At 43.8% G+C, this 17,945-nt stretch overlaps 1 protein-coding gene across 4 annotated transcripts in view; it reads left to right on the top strand.

Moving 5' to 3' along the window:
- The first annotated feature begins 2,002 nt into the window (after positions 1-2,002).
- Positions 2,003-17,945, top strand: part of ATP6V1C2 (ATPase H+ transporting V1 subunit C2) — a 43,907-nt gene continuing 27,964 nt past the window's right edge. For 2 of the 4 annotated variants that reach the window (XM_074331688.2, XM_074331687.2), the window contains exons 1-3: positions 2,249-2,388; positions 3,330-3,484; positions 5,267-5,334. In XM_074331688.2, the coding sequence (XP_074187789.1) occupies positions 3,356-3,484; positions 5,267-5,334 (197 nt within the window). In that variant the 5' untranslated portion in view covers positions 2,249-2,388; positions 3,330-3,355. Of the gene's footprint in view, positions 2,139-2,240; positions 2,389-3,329; positions 3,485-5,266; positions 5,335-17,945 lie in introns of those variants that run through there. The other 2 variants (XM_019749297.3, XM_019749376.3) reach the window with 2 other exon arrangements.

The raw sequence follows: 17,945 nt of genomic DNA, 5'->3' as shown, positions 1-17,945 counted from the left end.
CCAAATCCTCTATAAGAAGCATAGAAATACCTTTATACGCAGAAAAAAAAAGGTATTTGAAAAAAGGCAAGCTAGTAGTAGTCATCAATTATTATAAATGCCAATATTTAACACGAAGCTGAAGATGTGAAAGACCAGAAAGATTGTAGATTTTGAGTAAGATTTTTAACTAAGACAAGGAATACTGTAGGTCCTTATTATTTTCTTAATCAGATGTCTAGGAGTTGTTTTTTTCAATTAAAGTTTATTGGAGTGACAAATGTTAGTAAAGTTACATAGATTTCAGGTGTACTATTCTGTAACACATCATTTATATATACATATATACATATATATATATATATATATATATATATATATATATATATATATATAGTGTGTTTACCACCCAGAGTCACTTGTCTAGGAGTTATTTTGTGTCTGACTCTTCTTTTACTTCATGAAACAAGCTAGTTAGAGAAAGCCATATTTATAGAAAGCATGGTGCCATAAACAAATTCAGAGACATTTCTAAATGTGTTTGTTGCCCAACTTCCAAGAAGCCAGAACAATGGTCCTGCGTATTGAAGACTGAAAAAGCATTGACCTAAATGGAAACCATGGGCTCTCTCTCAGAATCATGACCCAGTCCTGCAGACTTGCTAGGAGCAGTGGGACAGACATGAGACGAGATGTGGCTGAGAGGCCTGAGTTCCACTCACAGCTCTGTCATTGACCCGTTGTGTGACACAGGTCATGCAACTTGTGGGCATCCCCACACTTGTTCATAAATGAGCTTTGCTCCCACCTCTAGGGATCTGCTTTCCCTGGCTGGAAAGTGGCGTTGCTGGGGAAAGTCCAAAACTGGGGACTCCACAACAATGTCCAAGCAGGCTACTCCTTCCCTGGAATTGCCACTTAGACTCATTGTACACACCAGGTTTCCACATCCCTCAGTTTCAGGTGTCCTCCCTCAGGAAGGTGTTGCAAGGACTGACTAATGCGCACGAGTGTCCCAATAAGGATGATGCGGAGCGTAGGTGCTGGGAGTTTCAAACTGCCAGTTCCAAATCCACAATGGGATTGCAGTGTGCTCACGCTCACGGTGGCGTGACCTTAACAGTCACCTTCTCATCCCAGCGTCCCAGCTTATGGGGTTATGCCTTGGCCTTACTCGCTTTCCAAAGATCTGACAGTCTTAGGTTCAGGCAGTAAGGGGGAGCCCATTCTCAAGGAAGCAACCACGCTTTCTTCAACACCCTCCCAAGTAGTAATTCTGAGATTTTTTTTTTAAATCTTTCCCAGAAAACACTGCAAGCATTGCCCACAGAGAAGGATGTATTAACATTTCCTCCTTTTCTCCAGGGAAAACAAAATTCTCAAGAGTTTTCTTTTTTCTTTATTTTTTAACATTTGCACGTTAGTTTCTGGGGTGTTTCAAAGAGCACGGATCACGAACTCACATCACGGTACTAGACAATAAGTTTTAAGTCCCTCCTGATACAGGGCAACTTGGAAGGAGGTAAAGGTGAGGTGGGCGCCTCCGGCAGCGGGGAGTTTCCTGGACAACAAGGGCAGCTCACGCCCACGTCGCCGGAAAGATCTGTTCCCGTGCCCAGGTGTGTTCCAAACCCTGTGCAGCTGTTGCGTCGTTTTCCATAGGTCAGTCCTGTCTCTCGGTGATTCTGCTGAGACCCCCATCCCCTGTCACTGTGGGGTGGGGGTGGGGGGTAGGGCGACGCAGCGTGGCTGCAGCGGAGGGCGGGTGTCCGGGTCCGAGAACTTCACCTCTCCCGCTACTCTCGGTCGTCTTCTGTGCCGTCTGCTCTGCAACGTTGTGGGGCTGGAGACTCCGTCGGATCTCCCCAGCACCGCGCCAGGACCAGGCCTCCGCGGCGAGGGTCTTTGGGGTCTTTGTCAAGACCCGAGGGGCAGCGTCCGCTTTCCGCTGTCCCCCGGGACGGCCGGAGGCCCCCCAGTCCGGCGACGGCGGGAGGCGGGCGGCCGGTATGCAAATACCTGGCGGGCGGGGGCCACCTCCCGCTCTGATAAAAGCTCTGGGCGGGGCGCCGCGCAGAAGCCGCTGCCTCCCGGGAGCCGGCGGTGCGCTCCGGCCTCGCGCCCACCCGCAGCCTGCTCGCCTGGCTCCCTGGCTCCGGGTAAGGACGCGCGGGATCAGGGACCCGAGGCGGCTGGGGGCGACGCGCGCGCCGCGACCAGGGGCCCATCGCGAGCCGCCCGCGTCCTCTCGGTCCCCGCAGGCGCCGTGCTGGTCTGCGCTTTCTCCGTGGGAACCAGGGAGCCGGTGTCCCCGCTGCGCCATCCCCGGAGGCAGACAGGTGGCATCTCCCCAGGTTGTGCGCAGGGCCAGTTTCTCCCCGGCCATAAAACAGAAAGGAACTGCGTTCGGTGCGTGCGGGGTTAGCAGGGACTAAGATTATTTTAGACTGGAGTAAAATGGGAGTCAAAAAGAAAAGCTTCCATGATGGGTCTCTGGCTGTTGTCCTGAGTTTTTTTCCCTAGCTATCCGGAGACACTTTGGAGGAGGCAATGGGAAGGGAGAAACAGGCGGAGGCAAGAAAGGTGTGCGTGTGTACACGTTTGAATGGGCGGTATTGGTCGACTTTAGAGGCCGCAGATACTGGACAGAAACTGCCTGCCGGGCCCAGCAAGTGACCCACTCTGGAGAGTGGACATCTAGTCTTGTGGGAAAGCGACTTTAGTAGTCCCCCTTCCCAACACCCTCCTTTTTTCCCTTCTTACTTTATAAAAAGAGGAATCTTCTGAAATCTATTTTTAAAGCTATCACCCATCTCAAGGTGGGTAAGTTAAGAGCTGGCGTTTGCCCAGGTGGTCTATTATGAAAACACCCCCTTGTCTCATTCCTGCCGCGACCCCATCCTGCATCCCAGAAGATGCAACATGGGAGGGAGGAAAATATCATTCCAGAAGGCGCCCAAGCCCAGCATACTGTTCCGCCCCATTTTATGATGTTGGGTGTGGGTCTCTCACTGGAGGGGAGAGTGGAAGGAGAAGTAAGCAGGCTCTCTCCTCCACCCCCTCTCTTCCTGAAAATCACTCAGAACAACCCAGGGAAGGAGGACGTTTGGGAGTCTTTGTGAAGTCCCGAGGGCTGTTCTAGTGGAGATAACATTACCCGTCAGCTTTGTGCAAATGGGTGTCCTTACAATTATGGAATCTGAACTGGAAGGTCAAAGGGGCCAAGAATGGGAACTGGGAAAAGTGACAGATCCTGGAGAGGATTAATTCTGAGGGTCGGGAGTGGTGAAGAAGTAGAGATATTTGATGCTTCTGTTTCTGTTTGTGTGTGTGGCTGTGCTTCTGGTCAGTAACTGGATAAAAGAAGACTGGAAACATGTCGGAGTTTTGGTTAATTTCTGCCCCCGGCGATAAGGAAAATTTACAAGCTCTAGAGAGGATGAACACAGTGACGTCCAAGTCCAACCTGTCTAATAACACCAAATTTGCGATTCCTGACTTCAAGGTAAAGTTCACGGGGAGGAGGAAGGAGGTGACGGATTGAGTGGGGGTGGTGTCTTCTGGGAAGCCAAGGAGAAAATAACAGGGCAAAGGCAGCAACACTGAGAATCAGCCTGGGGGTAATGATGGTCAAGGGGGACTTCACGCCACAGCCCCAAATTACTCATGGTGCCTGTGGATCTAGAGCCACAGGACAGAATGAACAAATGAACAGGGAGAGAAGGGTGCAGGCAGCAGTGTCTTCAAAAAGTGCGAAGAGCATCTTACACACTTGGGTCCTTGTGAGTTTCTTGGATTCTTCCTGTTTTGTCTTCAACATCTAAGAAGACCAACAATATAGTTTACATGTGCAGGCCTGGAGAGCTTCAGCCTTGATTGTGTTTTTGAACGGGGAGCAGGGCAGGAAATCCAGGATCCTTCTGATTTTGACAGAGAGGAAGGAAGGGGACTTAGTGGTAACTGGGCAGATGGCAGAAAGAGATTTGACAGTGCATGAGTGTCTAAGGGCTCTTGCCGTGGAGAACAAAGTTCAAATGAAACAGACATGAAAGAGGAGCCAGAAAGGTACACACTTCTTACTTCAAACAGAGTGGACTTTTTGCGGTGCTTCCTAAGATTGTAGGCTTCCAAGGGGAGGAAGCGTTGTGGGGGCTGGAGGGATGGCATTAACCACCCAGAGGTAGCCCTTTTAGCAAATTGCCATATAAACCTCAGTTTGCCCCTCTGCCTAAAAAGCTGCCCTGTCAGCTGCCCCAGTTCTTGGTGATGCTACTAGAGTTGTTAGCGTTTATCAAGCACTATGCTAATGGTCAGTCACTTTAAAGGCATCATCTTGAATCTTCGACAAGTCCCACATTATAGATCAGGAAGGCCTGAGAAAAGAGACCAGGGCTGTAGGACCAGTAAGTGGCAGCCTTGGGTTCTGAACCCATATCTTGCTGACTTTTCACACGGGCCACTGTCCAGTGACGGACGCCATGACAGTCAGCATCCACTCATCGTTTACTCTGTGTGAGGCAGTGCACTAGACTAGAGGGTACAAAGATACAAATGGCACCCCTGCCCAAAGTTGCTGAAAATCAAGTTGCTTAAAAGGAAGCAACTTCTCCTACTAGACATATCCAAGTTTCCTAATTTCCTAATTTCTTTTTAATGTCTGATTGGTGGGTAGTAACATGAACACGGTTTTCCTTCTGATTCTGTGAATAGACCTTTAAATACAGTTTTGGACTCTGTAATAATTTCCACCCCAAGAAACAGATCCTTGTAAGTAATCTGAAAAGGACTGCCATGAATGATGAAATGGGAGGGGGAAAAAGCTGCCCTCTGCCCCAGCAAGGTTATCATTAGTGATTTCAAAGAAGAACAGAGAAAGGGATTGGGGACTGTCTTGGAGAAGAAAGGCTTTTAGAAATAACTTCCTTAACTTACTTTCTGGTATATCTCCTAGGCTATGGGGATTAATCCATGACTAATAGACCACCATTCAAATAGAAAAATGATCTGCGGGCAGATCACAACGTAGTAGTCACTTCTTCCAAAGACAGAAATATGACAGCTTATCCAGCACACACACACACACACACACACACACACACACACACACACACAAATCCCCAATCCACTGGTTTCCCTTAAGAGCGCTTCCCAGTTTCCAGTTTGACTATTGACCAAGGACAACTAACTCAAGATGGAAGTTGCAGAATTCCTTGTACTATTGTTGAAAAGGCACCCTTACTTCTCTGCCACGAAACGTGAGCCTCTGACTTCTTTATGCTCTTCCTAGGTGGGGACCTTGGATTCCCTGGTTGGCCTCTCTGATGAGTTGGGGAAACTCGATACCTTTGCTGAAAGGTAAAATATTTCTTATTTACTACATACAAGTGAGAATTTGACGCTGTTGTCAGATGACACATGCTCTTGCTTTGGCTGAGCACATTCTTGTCTAAACTCGGTCCACAGGGTTGGTCCCTGTGAGGACACTGGGTAAACAGCCACATGCGGGGTCCATTGCATAGTTGTATTTGCTGGAGGGAGCATTTTTCCAAACCAAGAGGACTATTGCATAAGGTGCTGAAACACTTTGAATACTAATTGGTGCCTTTTTCCTTCGAGGCTTTTTGTTTGCTTTTGTTTTTGTAGTAACAGATGCACATCGGAAACAAATTCAAAGTACAAAAGGAAGGCTCTCCAGTGAAAACTGTCTTCCTCTGATCTGTGTTCCTCTTTCCTCTTCCCTCATGTCTCCGCTTTTGAGGCAACGTTATTATAATTTTCTAGGAGAGCCTTCCAGAAACAGCCAGTACACATACAAGTAGCAATGACTATGTTCTTAGAAACCATTTTCTACAAATGATAATGTGTGTTCTGCTCCTTGCTTTTTTCACTTAGTCACGTATCTTAGATATAGTTTCATGTCAGTCCATAATTGCACATTCTTTTTACTGGCTGCATTACCTTGAATAGATGTTGCCTTCATTTATTTGAATTTCCCTATTGATGAACATTTAAGTTTTCTAGTCTTTTGCTATTGCAAACACTCTATAATTACAGTCCTTTTCCTTACTTCGTTGTGTATCTGTAGGAGTGGGATAATTAAAAGTCCAAATGCTAGGTGAAAGAGTATTTGCATGTGAAATGTTACAGATCTGTCCAAATTACCCTCCTAGAAGCTCGCCCTATTTACACTCCCACCTAAAATGTCTGAGGATATTTTAGAGTCTGAAAATCTTTTTTTTTAAAAATTATTACAAATCTGGTACAAAATCATTGCAAATATTTATAGATCATAGAAAAGCATGGAAAAGCAAATACAAATCTCCCATAATTGTGCCACCTAGAGATAACTGCTTGTTATATTTGTACTGTGTATATCCAATTTTCCTACACATACATATTATTTATGCATACGTATATTAATAAAGGTGATAACATGTTATGCATGTTTTGTAACTTGCTTTTTTCCCTTCATGTCTTATTCTTTCCATCTCACCATTAACCATTTCGCTGTAATATTTTTCCATATGGATTTGCCATAATTTATTAGGCAGTTTTTAAATAATAATAATCCCTTACTTTGGTGAAAATGAAAATCTGTTGTATAACAAGTGATTTTGAAAAAATGCCAATGAGCTAGATGAGGAAACAGTCTTCAAGGATCAGATCATACACCTGCTGAAATGACTGCTTGATCTCGCTGCCTTCCTACAGGGTTTCAGGTTTTCAGGGCCTGTGGACATGTGCTACTTTTTCGTGTCAGTGGAATGGTGATATGGCTGTTACCTCCCTTTTAAATGCCTTTTTATGGAAAATGGATAATTAGGAGTTCTAGTGGTCATACTTTGAGAATTTCTGACCCGCAGATGGGCCTCGTGGGCCAGGAATTAGGTTTTCTGTGTGCAGTTGCCTAAGACTAAAAAGCATCCCTTGTTGGTAATGTTTTGCTCTATGTGGGATGTTGGGCTAACGACATAAAGGCAGTCCTCATCACCAGGTAGTTTGCAGCTCACAGTCTTTCAGAAAGAGAACTAACCTATGGCTTTCTTATCTGTAAAATGGGGTAATAGTGATCATCTCTGTGCTTTCAGGGAAGAATGAAGGGGGATAAATTCATCTTAAATCCAGTATTATCACAGGACGTGTTCTGTGAAAAAGTCATGTCCAAGAAAAAGCGGCTCGATCCTGAAATAGCTAGTTTGTTGGGCTGTTCTGCCCCCTGGGGAGGTGGGTCTGACAGATACCGTGGAAGCCAGCCCCCTGCCCTAGGCTGACGATGGCTTTCGGCCAGACAAACCACAGCATGAGGCTGTGCAGTGAGGTGTGACCACGCTGGCATAAGAAGTGTGAATTGTTCCTAGGCCTGCTGCAGAAAGGACGGCTACTTAGCATTTTATTTTTCCTGATCTTTTTAGACCTTTCTTTGCTACCCACTTTTTTCCCTAGTACAAGTCCTTTAACCTCTTTCTTATCCAGCAAAGTCTCTAGCTCTAAAATTCTGTGATCCTGGATTATTACTTCCGCTTTTGTTTCTTTTGTTTCTTTCCCCCCAGTAAGCATTAGTGTTTTGTTCTGTGCCTGTTTGTTGTATAATTTGCTTGTGATGGTGGGATAGCACCTGCTTGAGAAATAATATCAAAATGTGTGAGCAAGTAAGTTAAGGCTATAATTGTGAAATAAATATGACCTATTTGAATTAAAGTGTTTTTTTTAATAGGCTAGGTGTGGTAAGAATGAAAATTACTGTGTATTGTTTCATTTTTCCTTGTATATATATTCTCAGAAGCCTTTCTGTGGGGATGGAGTGAGAAAAATGGTGCGATCTGAGAGCCCCACAATTCTTATTTCAAGTGTTTATTTATGTAGTTCAGGAGTCAGGGTACCTTGTCTTAGGAGTTAATACTGGAGCTTGGGGTAAAATAATGGGATATACTAATAACATCAGGAGACCGGTTTCAGGTTTTTGAAATGCCCTACCGATTCTCGGAAAGTACTCAAGTGTTATTACATAAATAAATGCTAGCTGACTCTGTAACCCGGGCAGCATAAACCTGTCAGCTCTGCTTCTGGCCAGGAGAATAGAGAAGGGACAAGAGTTTTCAGGGTGTATCGTTTCCATATCCTTTTATTATTTATTTACTCAGGGCACTAGAGTGTTTTTCCATGTTAGCTGGAAGGCGGGGTTTGCTTACTTGAGACTTACCTTTATTTTTGATTTATTCTCCCATGCTGTCTTTGTTAATTTAGTCTGTATTTACACTAATATTTGAGAAAACACACGACTTTCTCTTTTAAAAAGGCAACACCTATTTCCCCCCAGTGTGTGGAGTCCTTCACAGTATCTTAGCCAGTTTTGTGGTGCTGGTTGAAACATTACCAGGCTCTCGGGCATTCAGGTTCCCTCATGGGCTTCTATGGTACATTGGTGACTGTCACTTGTGCCTGAGTGCGTTCCCTGGCTTGTGGAATAGCTGTTGGCTTTTCTCAACCCACGTGGTTCCATGCAGTTGACTGAGGGTTGGCCGATCAAAGATTACACAGCTGAGCGTGGATGTCTGCTCAGGCATGCAGATCTTAGGGAGTCCGTCCACCCAAGGGCATTCTAAAGAGAAGCTAAGTGTAATTTTAAAAAATTACCCAAACTTCTCTGTTCCTGCAAGAATATCAGGTGGAGATTATCTGCGTGACATTTCTGCGATTAATTAGACAAATATCAGTTGAATGCCTGTGTATGCTGTGTGATTTCTTGATTCCTCAAAGCTGCTTCGTAGTCCTACTGTGTGCTCGCTGTTCTCCTGCTCTCTCTGAAGACTGCGTCAGACTTTCCTCATGCCCCATTTACCCCCATTATCATCTACCCCCCAGACTCTCCTCCCACCCCCCTCCTCCCACCCCCCTGTCTTCAGATCTTCTGGTTTACCCTCTCCTGATACAACTGAGTATGACCCCTTCTTCACAGCACTCACCACAGTGGACTTTTACATTTTCTTAGGGATTATTTAGCTGTCTCCCCAACCAAACTGTAAGTTCCAAAAGGCCAGTCTTTTGCACAATTAGATACCCAGAACCTATAACACCATAGGCCCTCAATGACCAGCAGAATGAATGAATGGAAGAAAGATTTCTGGAATATTAGAGATGCACAGGCCTTTAGAAATTTAATGTAACCCCTTCATGTTCCAAATGAAGAAACCTGCCCAGAAAGAAGCTGCTAGAAAGAGCTGGAGGGGCTGGGGGTGACAGAGGGGGAATAGACCCTTGATTCAGATTCACCAACTTGCCTATTAATGGATTGTCTGTCTGTTTGCAGCTCCCTGCCTCTAACTGGTTCCCACCAGCAGGACTTGGGTCCTGGGCTTTATATGAACCAGCAAATGGCCTTTTCCTCCTTCCTTTCACCCTCCCAGCCTCTACAATCAATCACTGCTATTATTTATGATAACACTTAATAGTATTTTTAAATACAGACGTTTGAAAATGTGTTACTCATTGCTCAGATAATTACTGTTGACATTTAAAAAAAGTAATATATTTACACATTTAAAAATATCAAATGGTATAAAAAGGTACAAAAAAAGAAAATAGTTCCACTTTACTCCCAACTCCTTTCCCTAAAGGGAACCATTATTAGGGTGTCATGTGGTTCCTTCTCTGGTAAAACAAAACAAAACATACACATACACTCATATGCATTCATGATGCTGTCCAAATATTTACCTTATTTTGACTAAGCACAAGTTTTTTTGTAAATATATATCCCAAGTAAATAGGGCAGAACCTGGCACATAGTTGGAGCAAAGATACTATTGATAATTCATTTGGGATTACACTAAAAACAGGGGGCATTGACATCTTTATAATTTTGAGTGTTTCCATGAGCACCTCTCATTTTTCAATTGACTTACATTTTTTCTTTGTTCCTCTAGTAGAGCTTTAATGTTTTATTCACTAAAGGTCTGGCACAATATCTTATTGATTTTTCCCTAAGTATTACATTTTTTATTTTGTTGCTATTATAAATGAGATGTTTTCTTTAAATGCTTTTTGTTTGTAAATAGGGCTTTTCATGTATTAACTTCATGACCTGCCAGCTAACTGAATGTCCTTATTGTTTCTAATGGCGCTTCAGCTCATATGCTAAGGTTTTCTAGGCATGTGATTATTTTGTCTACAAGCAATACTTTCTCCCTATTTTCTCTCATTTCTTTCCCTTGCTTAATTGTATCAGCTAATATTTCCCCCCCAAAATGTTTAATTTATCAGTGGTGGTCTTGGACCTCTTAGTCTTGTTCCTGACTTTAAGTCGAATAATTCTAGTGTCTTGCCATTAAATATTCTTTTGGCTCTTGTTTTGAAATATATATTATCACATTAAGGAAGTATCTGTTTCTGTTTTACTAGGCGTTTATCTAGAATGAGTATTGCATTTTTTTCAGACTCTTTTCGTGGCATGTAATGAATTGTTCCTATGTTTTATTTTTTCTTTGACCTTAATATGGTGTATTTATTAATAAATATAATTACTGAACCATCCTTGCATTCCAAGGAGAAACCTTCCTTGGAGTGTTGAACTCTTTTTGCTAATATTCTAAGATTTTGCCTCAGTATGCATGAATAACAATACTGACATCATAATGCGATCGTCATCACATAATGATGGTTAACATTTTTGAGGGCGTACTCTGTGACCTCTCACAGATGTGCACTGATGATGAAGCAAAGGTTAGAGACCAGGGAGTTTGGCTCTGGAGTCCTCATTCTTAACCACAATATGAATATTGTGGTCTATTGTGTGACAGCACAAACTTAGAAAAGCCGTAATAATGTAGGAAAGATGGCTTTGTAAAAGGATTTGGAAGCTTTCCTCCTTTCTCTGTCCTCTCTACACTGTTCAACATGGCATCCACTAGCCACATAGACGTCTGAGCACTTGATGTGGCTAGCTGGAATCAAGATGTGTACGAGTATAAAACACCTATCAGATTTCGAACACTTAATACAAAAAAAAGTAAAATCTCATTAATAAATTTTTTATGTTGATTACCTGTTGAAATAATATTTTGGACATTGGGCTATATAAAATATATTATTAAAATTAATTTTACTCTTTTTACTTTTTTAAGCATAGCTACAAGAAATTTTTAATTACATATGTGCTCAATTATATTGCTATTGGATAACACTGGGCTAGAGCTCTAGACCGTGCTTCCCAAACACACATGAATCCCCCTGGGGATCTTGATAAAATGCGGATTCTGACTCTGGGTCTGGGCTGAGCCTGGGAGTCTGCATTTCTTACAAGCTCCCCAGGGGTTCTGGTGTTGCTGGCCAGCAGACCACACTTGGCATAGCATCTCCCAACACTTTAAATCAGTGGCTGTCAAATTATAGTGTGCATCAGAATCATCTGGAAGGTTTGTTAAAACATGGATCACTGGGCTCCACCTCCAGAATTTCTGATTTAGTAGGTCTGAGCTGGGGCCTGGAGTCTGCATTTCTACAAGTTCCCAGGTGCTGGTCCTGGCACTGTAACTGAGCATAGCTGCTTTATATGGCAATGGATGATCTGTTCTGGAGAGTTTAATATAAGTCATCGTCATGTTATTATACTTGCTTTTTTTTTCGGAGCAGTTCTGTTCACAAATTTTCCAGTATTGTTGGTCTCTTCGTTTTCTCTTGGGGCAAAGAAGGGTGCTGATTTCGGTAAATTTCATTTTCCTAGAAAATATTCCATTTCATCAACTTTTCCAAATTATTTGCCTGCAGTTTACCAACATGTGTTTGTGTGGGTTTTATAATTGTCCCTGCTAATTTATCATTTTTTGGTGTTTCATTTCCTTTGATTAGGCTACCCAATCTATTTCATTCTTTGTTTAAAAGAAGCAGCTTCTTGCTCAAGTTTTTGAGATCAGTTTGATCAATTCTCTGATTTCGAATGTTTTAATTTCTGCATTTATCCCAATTTCCTTTCTCTTGCTTTATTTGAGTTTATTTTCTTGCTCTTCCCTATAAAACATATTGAGCTATATGCTTGCTTGCTTACTTTATTTAGTAAGTTAGTTTTGTTCTGTAATGCTCAAAGCAATAAACTTTTCTCTGAGTATTATATAACTTTTGACATGTGGAATTTTTATGATCAGTTTTTTCTAGATATTCTGCAAATTTTTAGTGTTGATTTTTCTTAATTTCTGGAAGGTTGGGTTTTTTCGGTGGTTGTTTCTGTTTTTGTTGTTCATTTCTAATTGTATTGCTTTGTTGTTAGAGAATGAAGTAAGTGCTATTTCTTCCTTGGGTATTTGAGGTTTTCTTTGTGACCTAATATAGTGCTGCTTTGTCTACGTGGTGCATGGTGCCTGGGATGGGTGTATTCCCTTTCATTGTATAGAGTTGATTTGTCTACTGAAGTGACATTATCAATGGTTTTCACATCTGCTATGTCCATGTTTTTATACTGTGTGCCCTTTGCTGCTACTATCGGATGTGTCAAGCTCTACGACAGTTACACCTCCTTGATGTTCTCTAGTGCCTCTGTTTTTATTGTTTTCTGTCTTGAGTTCCATACTCTGTGATGGGTGTCACTTTCCTGTTTGGGTAACTGCTATTTATTAATCACATATTGTGTGCCAGGCACTGGATTAGGTGCTACCCATTTCTTCATTTCCTCATAACGTCTTTACCATCTAGCCCTGTTTGCTGAGTGAATGTTCACGTTAAAAATGAGAACACTCACGTTTACAAAGTTAAGTCATTTGTACAAGGTCACATAGTTGATACGTGTCAGGCCTTAACCCGGTCGACCTGCTTCTCTCCCTTCCTTGGTCACAGGTCCTTGGCAGGTGGCAGTTAGCTTCTCCCCCACCTGCCTTGCCTTCACCCCTTCCTTCAGGCCCTGCTGGGACAGTCTCTGCTTTGCCTTAGGTGACTCAGCACCTGACAGGCCCCCTCCCCGCCCCCACCTCACCACCCAAACTTCCAGCAGCTCTCACCAAACCAGAAGTCCAGCCAGCAGGGAAGGAAGGAATGTCAGCTGGCTGCTTCTGTGCAGCAGGCATGGGGTAAGGGCCAGCCTGAGGCAACATTGTGAAATTCACAAAATAATTCCTTGGATTTCATTGAAGGCAAGTCCATCGTAGGCTTTGGCCAACTCCACTGCTCTCCAGACCTCAGTCCAGTCATGCTGGCTCCGTACTCTGTATTGGCTCTGAAGTCGATGGCAGCCGTCTAGACTGTTCTGCTTTCTAAGAGCTTACATGGTCCTTTTTTGCATAGCTTCATGTCCTAAATTAATATCATTTTCAACTGACTGCTTACATGGATACATTCTCCTTTTACATGTTCTTTCCCATCTCAGCAAAGGCTCCGTTAGCCCACGCACCCGGTGCTCAAGCAGTCTGGGCACCTTCGTCCTGACTGTCCCCTTGACACTCCAGTAAGAATCAAGCCCTGTGGGATCCACCTCTAAAAGCCATTCTGTATCTGCCCACTTCTCAGCGCTCTGCCTTCTTCCATGCCAGCTTCATCACGTTCCTGTATTTTTACAATAGACTTCTAACCCATCTCCTGTTCCCCTACTCTCCACACAGCAGAGTTCTTCTTAATAGTCATTTTTTCCTGCTGAGTAGTATTCTATTTTACATGGAAGCCTCAGTTTGCTTCTCCATCCACCTGTTGGGGGACATTTAGATGGTTTGTAGTTTTGTACTACGAAAAATAAAGCTGAATACTCATGTACACTCTTTGTTTTGACATATGTTTTCATCTCTCTCAGGTAAATGCAGCTAAGATCCTGGGTACCCAAAGTGTTAGTTCACATATCCCCTTCGACCCTCAAACCTGTGGATTGCTTCCTGATCCTATGGAATGGACGTGGCTTGGGGGAGGGCCACAGTTAGGACCCTCTAAGCATGGGGTCGCAGGCCTTGCCCCTTGCCATGGACTAAGCCTGGTATCACAGCTGCGTTGAGTACTATTTTGAAGACATAGGGAACACTGAGATTTTTTTTTTTTTTCCAAAAGCAAATGTTCATTCTTTGAAAAGTTCACATTCTGTGAGATGAGGTAGATGAGGCGATCAACACTGGGTCATACTGAGTGAAGCAGGAGCATCCGACTGATGTCCTGTTTCACGTTTTAAGGCCCTTGTCCAGCTTTGTTCACTCTGGTCTCCCCATAACATTGCCTGGTATTTAATGGGCACTCAGTATGTTTATGTTGAATGCAAGAAGCTACATGTGTTGAGTGGGGGTGTTATCCAACACTATTGTATTCGTTAGGGGTGACTTGCCTTGAGGCAGGGGTACTTGTTCTGTTATAAAGGGTGAATAGCATCCACGTAGCTCGGGATATTCCAGGTGGCTCTGGATGGCTGGTGTGGGACAGGAAGGGTGGGGTGAGGGGCTGGAGAAAGAGGAAGACTGACAGGCTGGGGTGTTCCTTGTAAACTCTGCTAAGGAATTTGAACATCAATATTTGAACACCTTGGGAAATGACTGGCATAGCTTAAACAGTACAATGGCGCGCTAAGATGTGTATTTTTAGAGATCCCTCTGGCTGCTGTGGGAGGGATGGACAGGAGGAGGCCAGATTGGAAGAGGCAGGCAAAGCAGAGAGGAGACCGTTGAAGGGAACCTGGAGAAAGATGGCGTGACCTGTCTGGGACAGAGCCCAGGGAAAGGCTTGGATAAACTTACGGTAACTATAAAATATGGTGGTAAAGGAGAAGAAGGGAGCAGGGCCAAGGAACTTTGGAGAAGGGGATGACATCTGGCATAAAGGGCCAGAGTTGTCCTTGACATTCTCCTCCAGGCTGAGTCTCCACCTTGAAGCTGAGAGTAAGACCAGGATGTTGTGTGTGAAAGTATTCACGAAGCAGGTAGAAATACAGAAGGAAGATTTATTAAAGTAAGAGGAGGCTGGGCTGGGCAGAGCCTGCTGGAAACTACTGCCTCAGAGTCTTTGTTTCTTCTGAATGAAGTTTTATATTTTCTAACTAGGGATGTAAATTGCTTCAGTCTGTCATGGGCATCTTCCATGGTGTTCAGCTTTGTCTGTTGGGGTGGGGGAAAGTATGGTTTATTATGGCAACCTTTGCATATGTAGATTTAAGTTGGAGCCAGGAGTGGGTCCCATACAGTTGCAAAACCTCTCCGAAGCCACAAGGCCTGCATGGCTGAAGTAACAGAATCATTGAAACTGGTTATACATAGTAAATGGATAGTAAACAGAATTATTAAGGTTTGGCGGGAGGGGAGAGAGGCAAAGAAAAGAGAAAAAAACTTTCTGAACGTCCCAAGCCTTGTTAAAAGTCCCAGCACTTGTTAAATGGAATTATACCAAAGATCCAAATCTCAAAATAGAAGATTTAGTGCCATCACTAGACAATCCCCTGTCTTATCACAGGATATGTTTTTTTAATTGAGATATCTTTCACACACCATAACAGTCACGCCTTTGACATGTGCAATTCATTGGTTTCCAGTATATTTATAAAGTAATGCAACCACCACCACCATGTAATTCTAGAACATCTCTGTCATCTCAAAAAGAAAACCTGTACCCATTAGCAGTCGCCTCCCACTTCCCATCCCCCTGGTCATTAGACACTCTATGAATTTGCCTATAGTGGACATTGCATGCAAAAGTAAAGCCAGGCATTTTAAGATAAACCAGGAAAAGAAACACAGATTTGCTATGAAATGTGTGTTAATGTAGCCCTAGAGGGGACCGACCAGGTGTGAAGTCCCAGCTGTCTTCACCGTGCGGAGAAAATGTTTGCCTGCACAGTCTGTTGTTTTCTTATTTCACAAGAACTCTCTTAGCAGAAACAGACAAGGAATTTAAATGTGGAGAGGTCTTATGGGAAAACAGTACTTTATTACATCCAATGTATTGCTCTAAAATTGAGGCAGGAAATACTGAGGCCTTGTTTTAGCCCTGGTCAGCTACAAAGGGGCCTTGTGACCTGCAGCAAGTCCCCACCTCTCCTTGGTCTCTAACGGCCCTTCCATCTGTGACCCATGCGATGATTCTGGGGGCAGATGCTGTTATGGTCACACTTCCTGGGCATAACCCTAAAGTAATGTTAAGGATTTTTTAAATGGGGGGGGGGAGAACTTTCATTTTATTTTTTAAGGTAATAAAATACCTACTTCATTTTATTATCATGAACATCCTGTTAACATCTTGCACAAATCTGTTTACAGTTTTGTCTTTTTTCGTTTGTTTTCTTTCTGGTTTTTGGTTTTTTTTTCCCCCTTTTTCTTCTATTTCTTTTTCTTTTTATGTCTACATTTTTGGTTATCTCCTAAAGTTTCATTTCCTTAAGTGAATTTACTGGTTCAAAGGATACAGACACATTTAAAGCTGTTTGTACATATTGCTAAATTGTTTTTCAATGAAGTTGCAAGGAAGTGCCATTTCATCATACCCTGGTCAGTTTAGTGCCTTGAAAAAACTTTGTTTATTTACCTGACAGTGAAAATGGTGTGTGATTGTTTTAATGTGTATTTCTTGGATTACCAGCAAGGGTATACACATATTTTCAGGTGTTATCAGCCATTTGTAGTTCCACTTTTGTGACTTGGACTTGCTTGTTCTGGCCTTTGCCCATTCATCCCCCGAGGGCAGGCTACAGGTTGCACAACTCTGAGGTCCCTCTTCACCTTGTGTGCACTGGGGCGGCAAATGCCCTGTGAGTGGGGCGGGGCTCCATGTGAGTGGGGCAGGGTTCCATGTGAGTGGGGCAGGGTTCCATGTGAGTGGGGCAGGGTTCCATGTGAGTGGGGCGGGGCTCCATGTGAGTGGAGCTTCTGCAATTGGGCACAGTGACCAGTGGCTGCTAGGTGGATTGACTTTCTGGCCAACTCTCCAAAACTTAAACAAATGTGAGAGCTACTCCTTTTCATTTCCAATCCGGACACTTAGGGGACTGCCTAGTTTTCCCCAAAAGACTACAGGACCCTAGAGCATTTAAGCAGCACTTCGGAACAAGGAACCTGCCCTGTCCATGTCCCCCCCCACACACACACACACCATGGGCACTTTTCCTCTGAGGGTAGGCTGGCTTTTGAAGAGGGCCAAGAAATATTATGCCATGATGTGGGTGAATCAAGCCGAATAATGCCAACTTGACAAAGCGAATTGTGTTTTGCGTGAGAAGGGTAATTTTGCTGAGTGGCTCTACAAACAATACGCAGGGGATACCCCTCTAAAGGTGGAAACATCAGCCATTGCAACTTCCAGTTTCCCAGAAGCAAGGCCAAATTTAAAGCATGGTATCTCTGTGGCCTGAATTGCTCTCCAGTCACTTTCCTGATGACTTTGCTTCAAGGCATTTTGAGATGATTTCATTGTCCCTTGGTGAGGAGGAAGCAGAGACAAAGGAGCAGGGTGAGGTGCCCAGGGCCTCCCTGAGTTACCAGCTGGTGGCTGTATCTGGGCCTCACGTGGCTCAGGGTTCTTTCTTGTGACTGCAGAGGCTGGGCCTGTCCAGGCTCCTCCGTTGAGATGCTGAGGACAGAACTGTGCCTGGAAGTTTGGTTATCCAGAGCGGGACATCTTATCCCCTGGTGGGCCGAGAGCAGCTGGTGTGGTGGGCAGAGGCTTGCTTTAGAGGCAAGGTAGTGGTCAGAACTAGCTGATGTCATGGCCACTGGCGGAGGGATATTGGTCAAGTTTCTTGGCCTCTCTGAGCCTCAGTTTTCTCAGTTCTTGGGGGCCTCCCCTTGTTAGTGAAGAGAATGCGGATACATTATGCAAAGTGCCTTTCTGAGAACAGCTCACTAGATAAACACTATTGTTATTCTTGCTTTAAAACCCTGTGGAAACTCCAGCTGTCACCTGTTGGCCCTCTCTTCCCTGACTTGGGGTAACTTCTGAAAAAAGAGACCTACCTCAGCCCGCTTTTGTCTGAATTATCCAGAAAACCCAGGGAAGAGGGAAAACCTCTTTCCTGTGGCGTCACAGACTTG

Source organism: Rhinolophus sinicus, chromosome 2, assembly GCF_057876585.1.
Source record: "Rhinolophus sinicus isolate RSI-liver-muscle chromosome 2, RSI-T2T, whole genome shotgun sequence".
NCBI classification, from domain to species: domain Eukaryota; kingdom Metazoa; phylum Chordata; class Mammalia; order Chiroptera; family Rhinolophidae; genus Rhinolophus; species Rhinolophus sinicus.
Note: the sequence above shows the minus strand (reverse complement) of the source record. Positions and strands in the feature narration are given on the sequence as shown.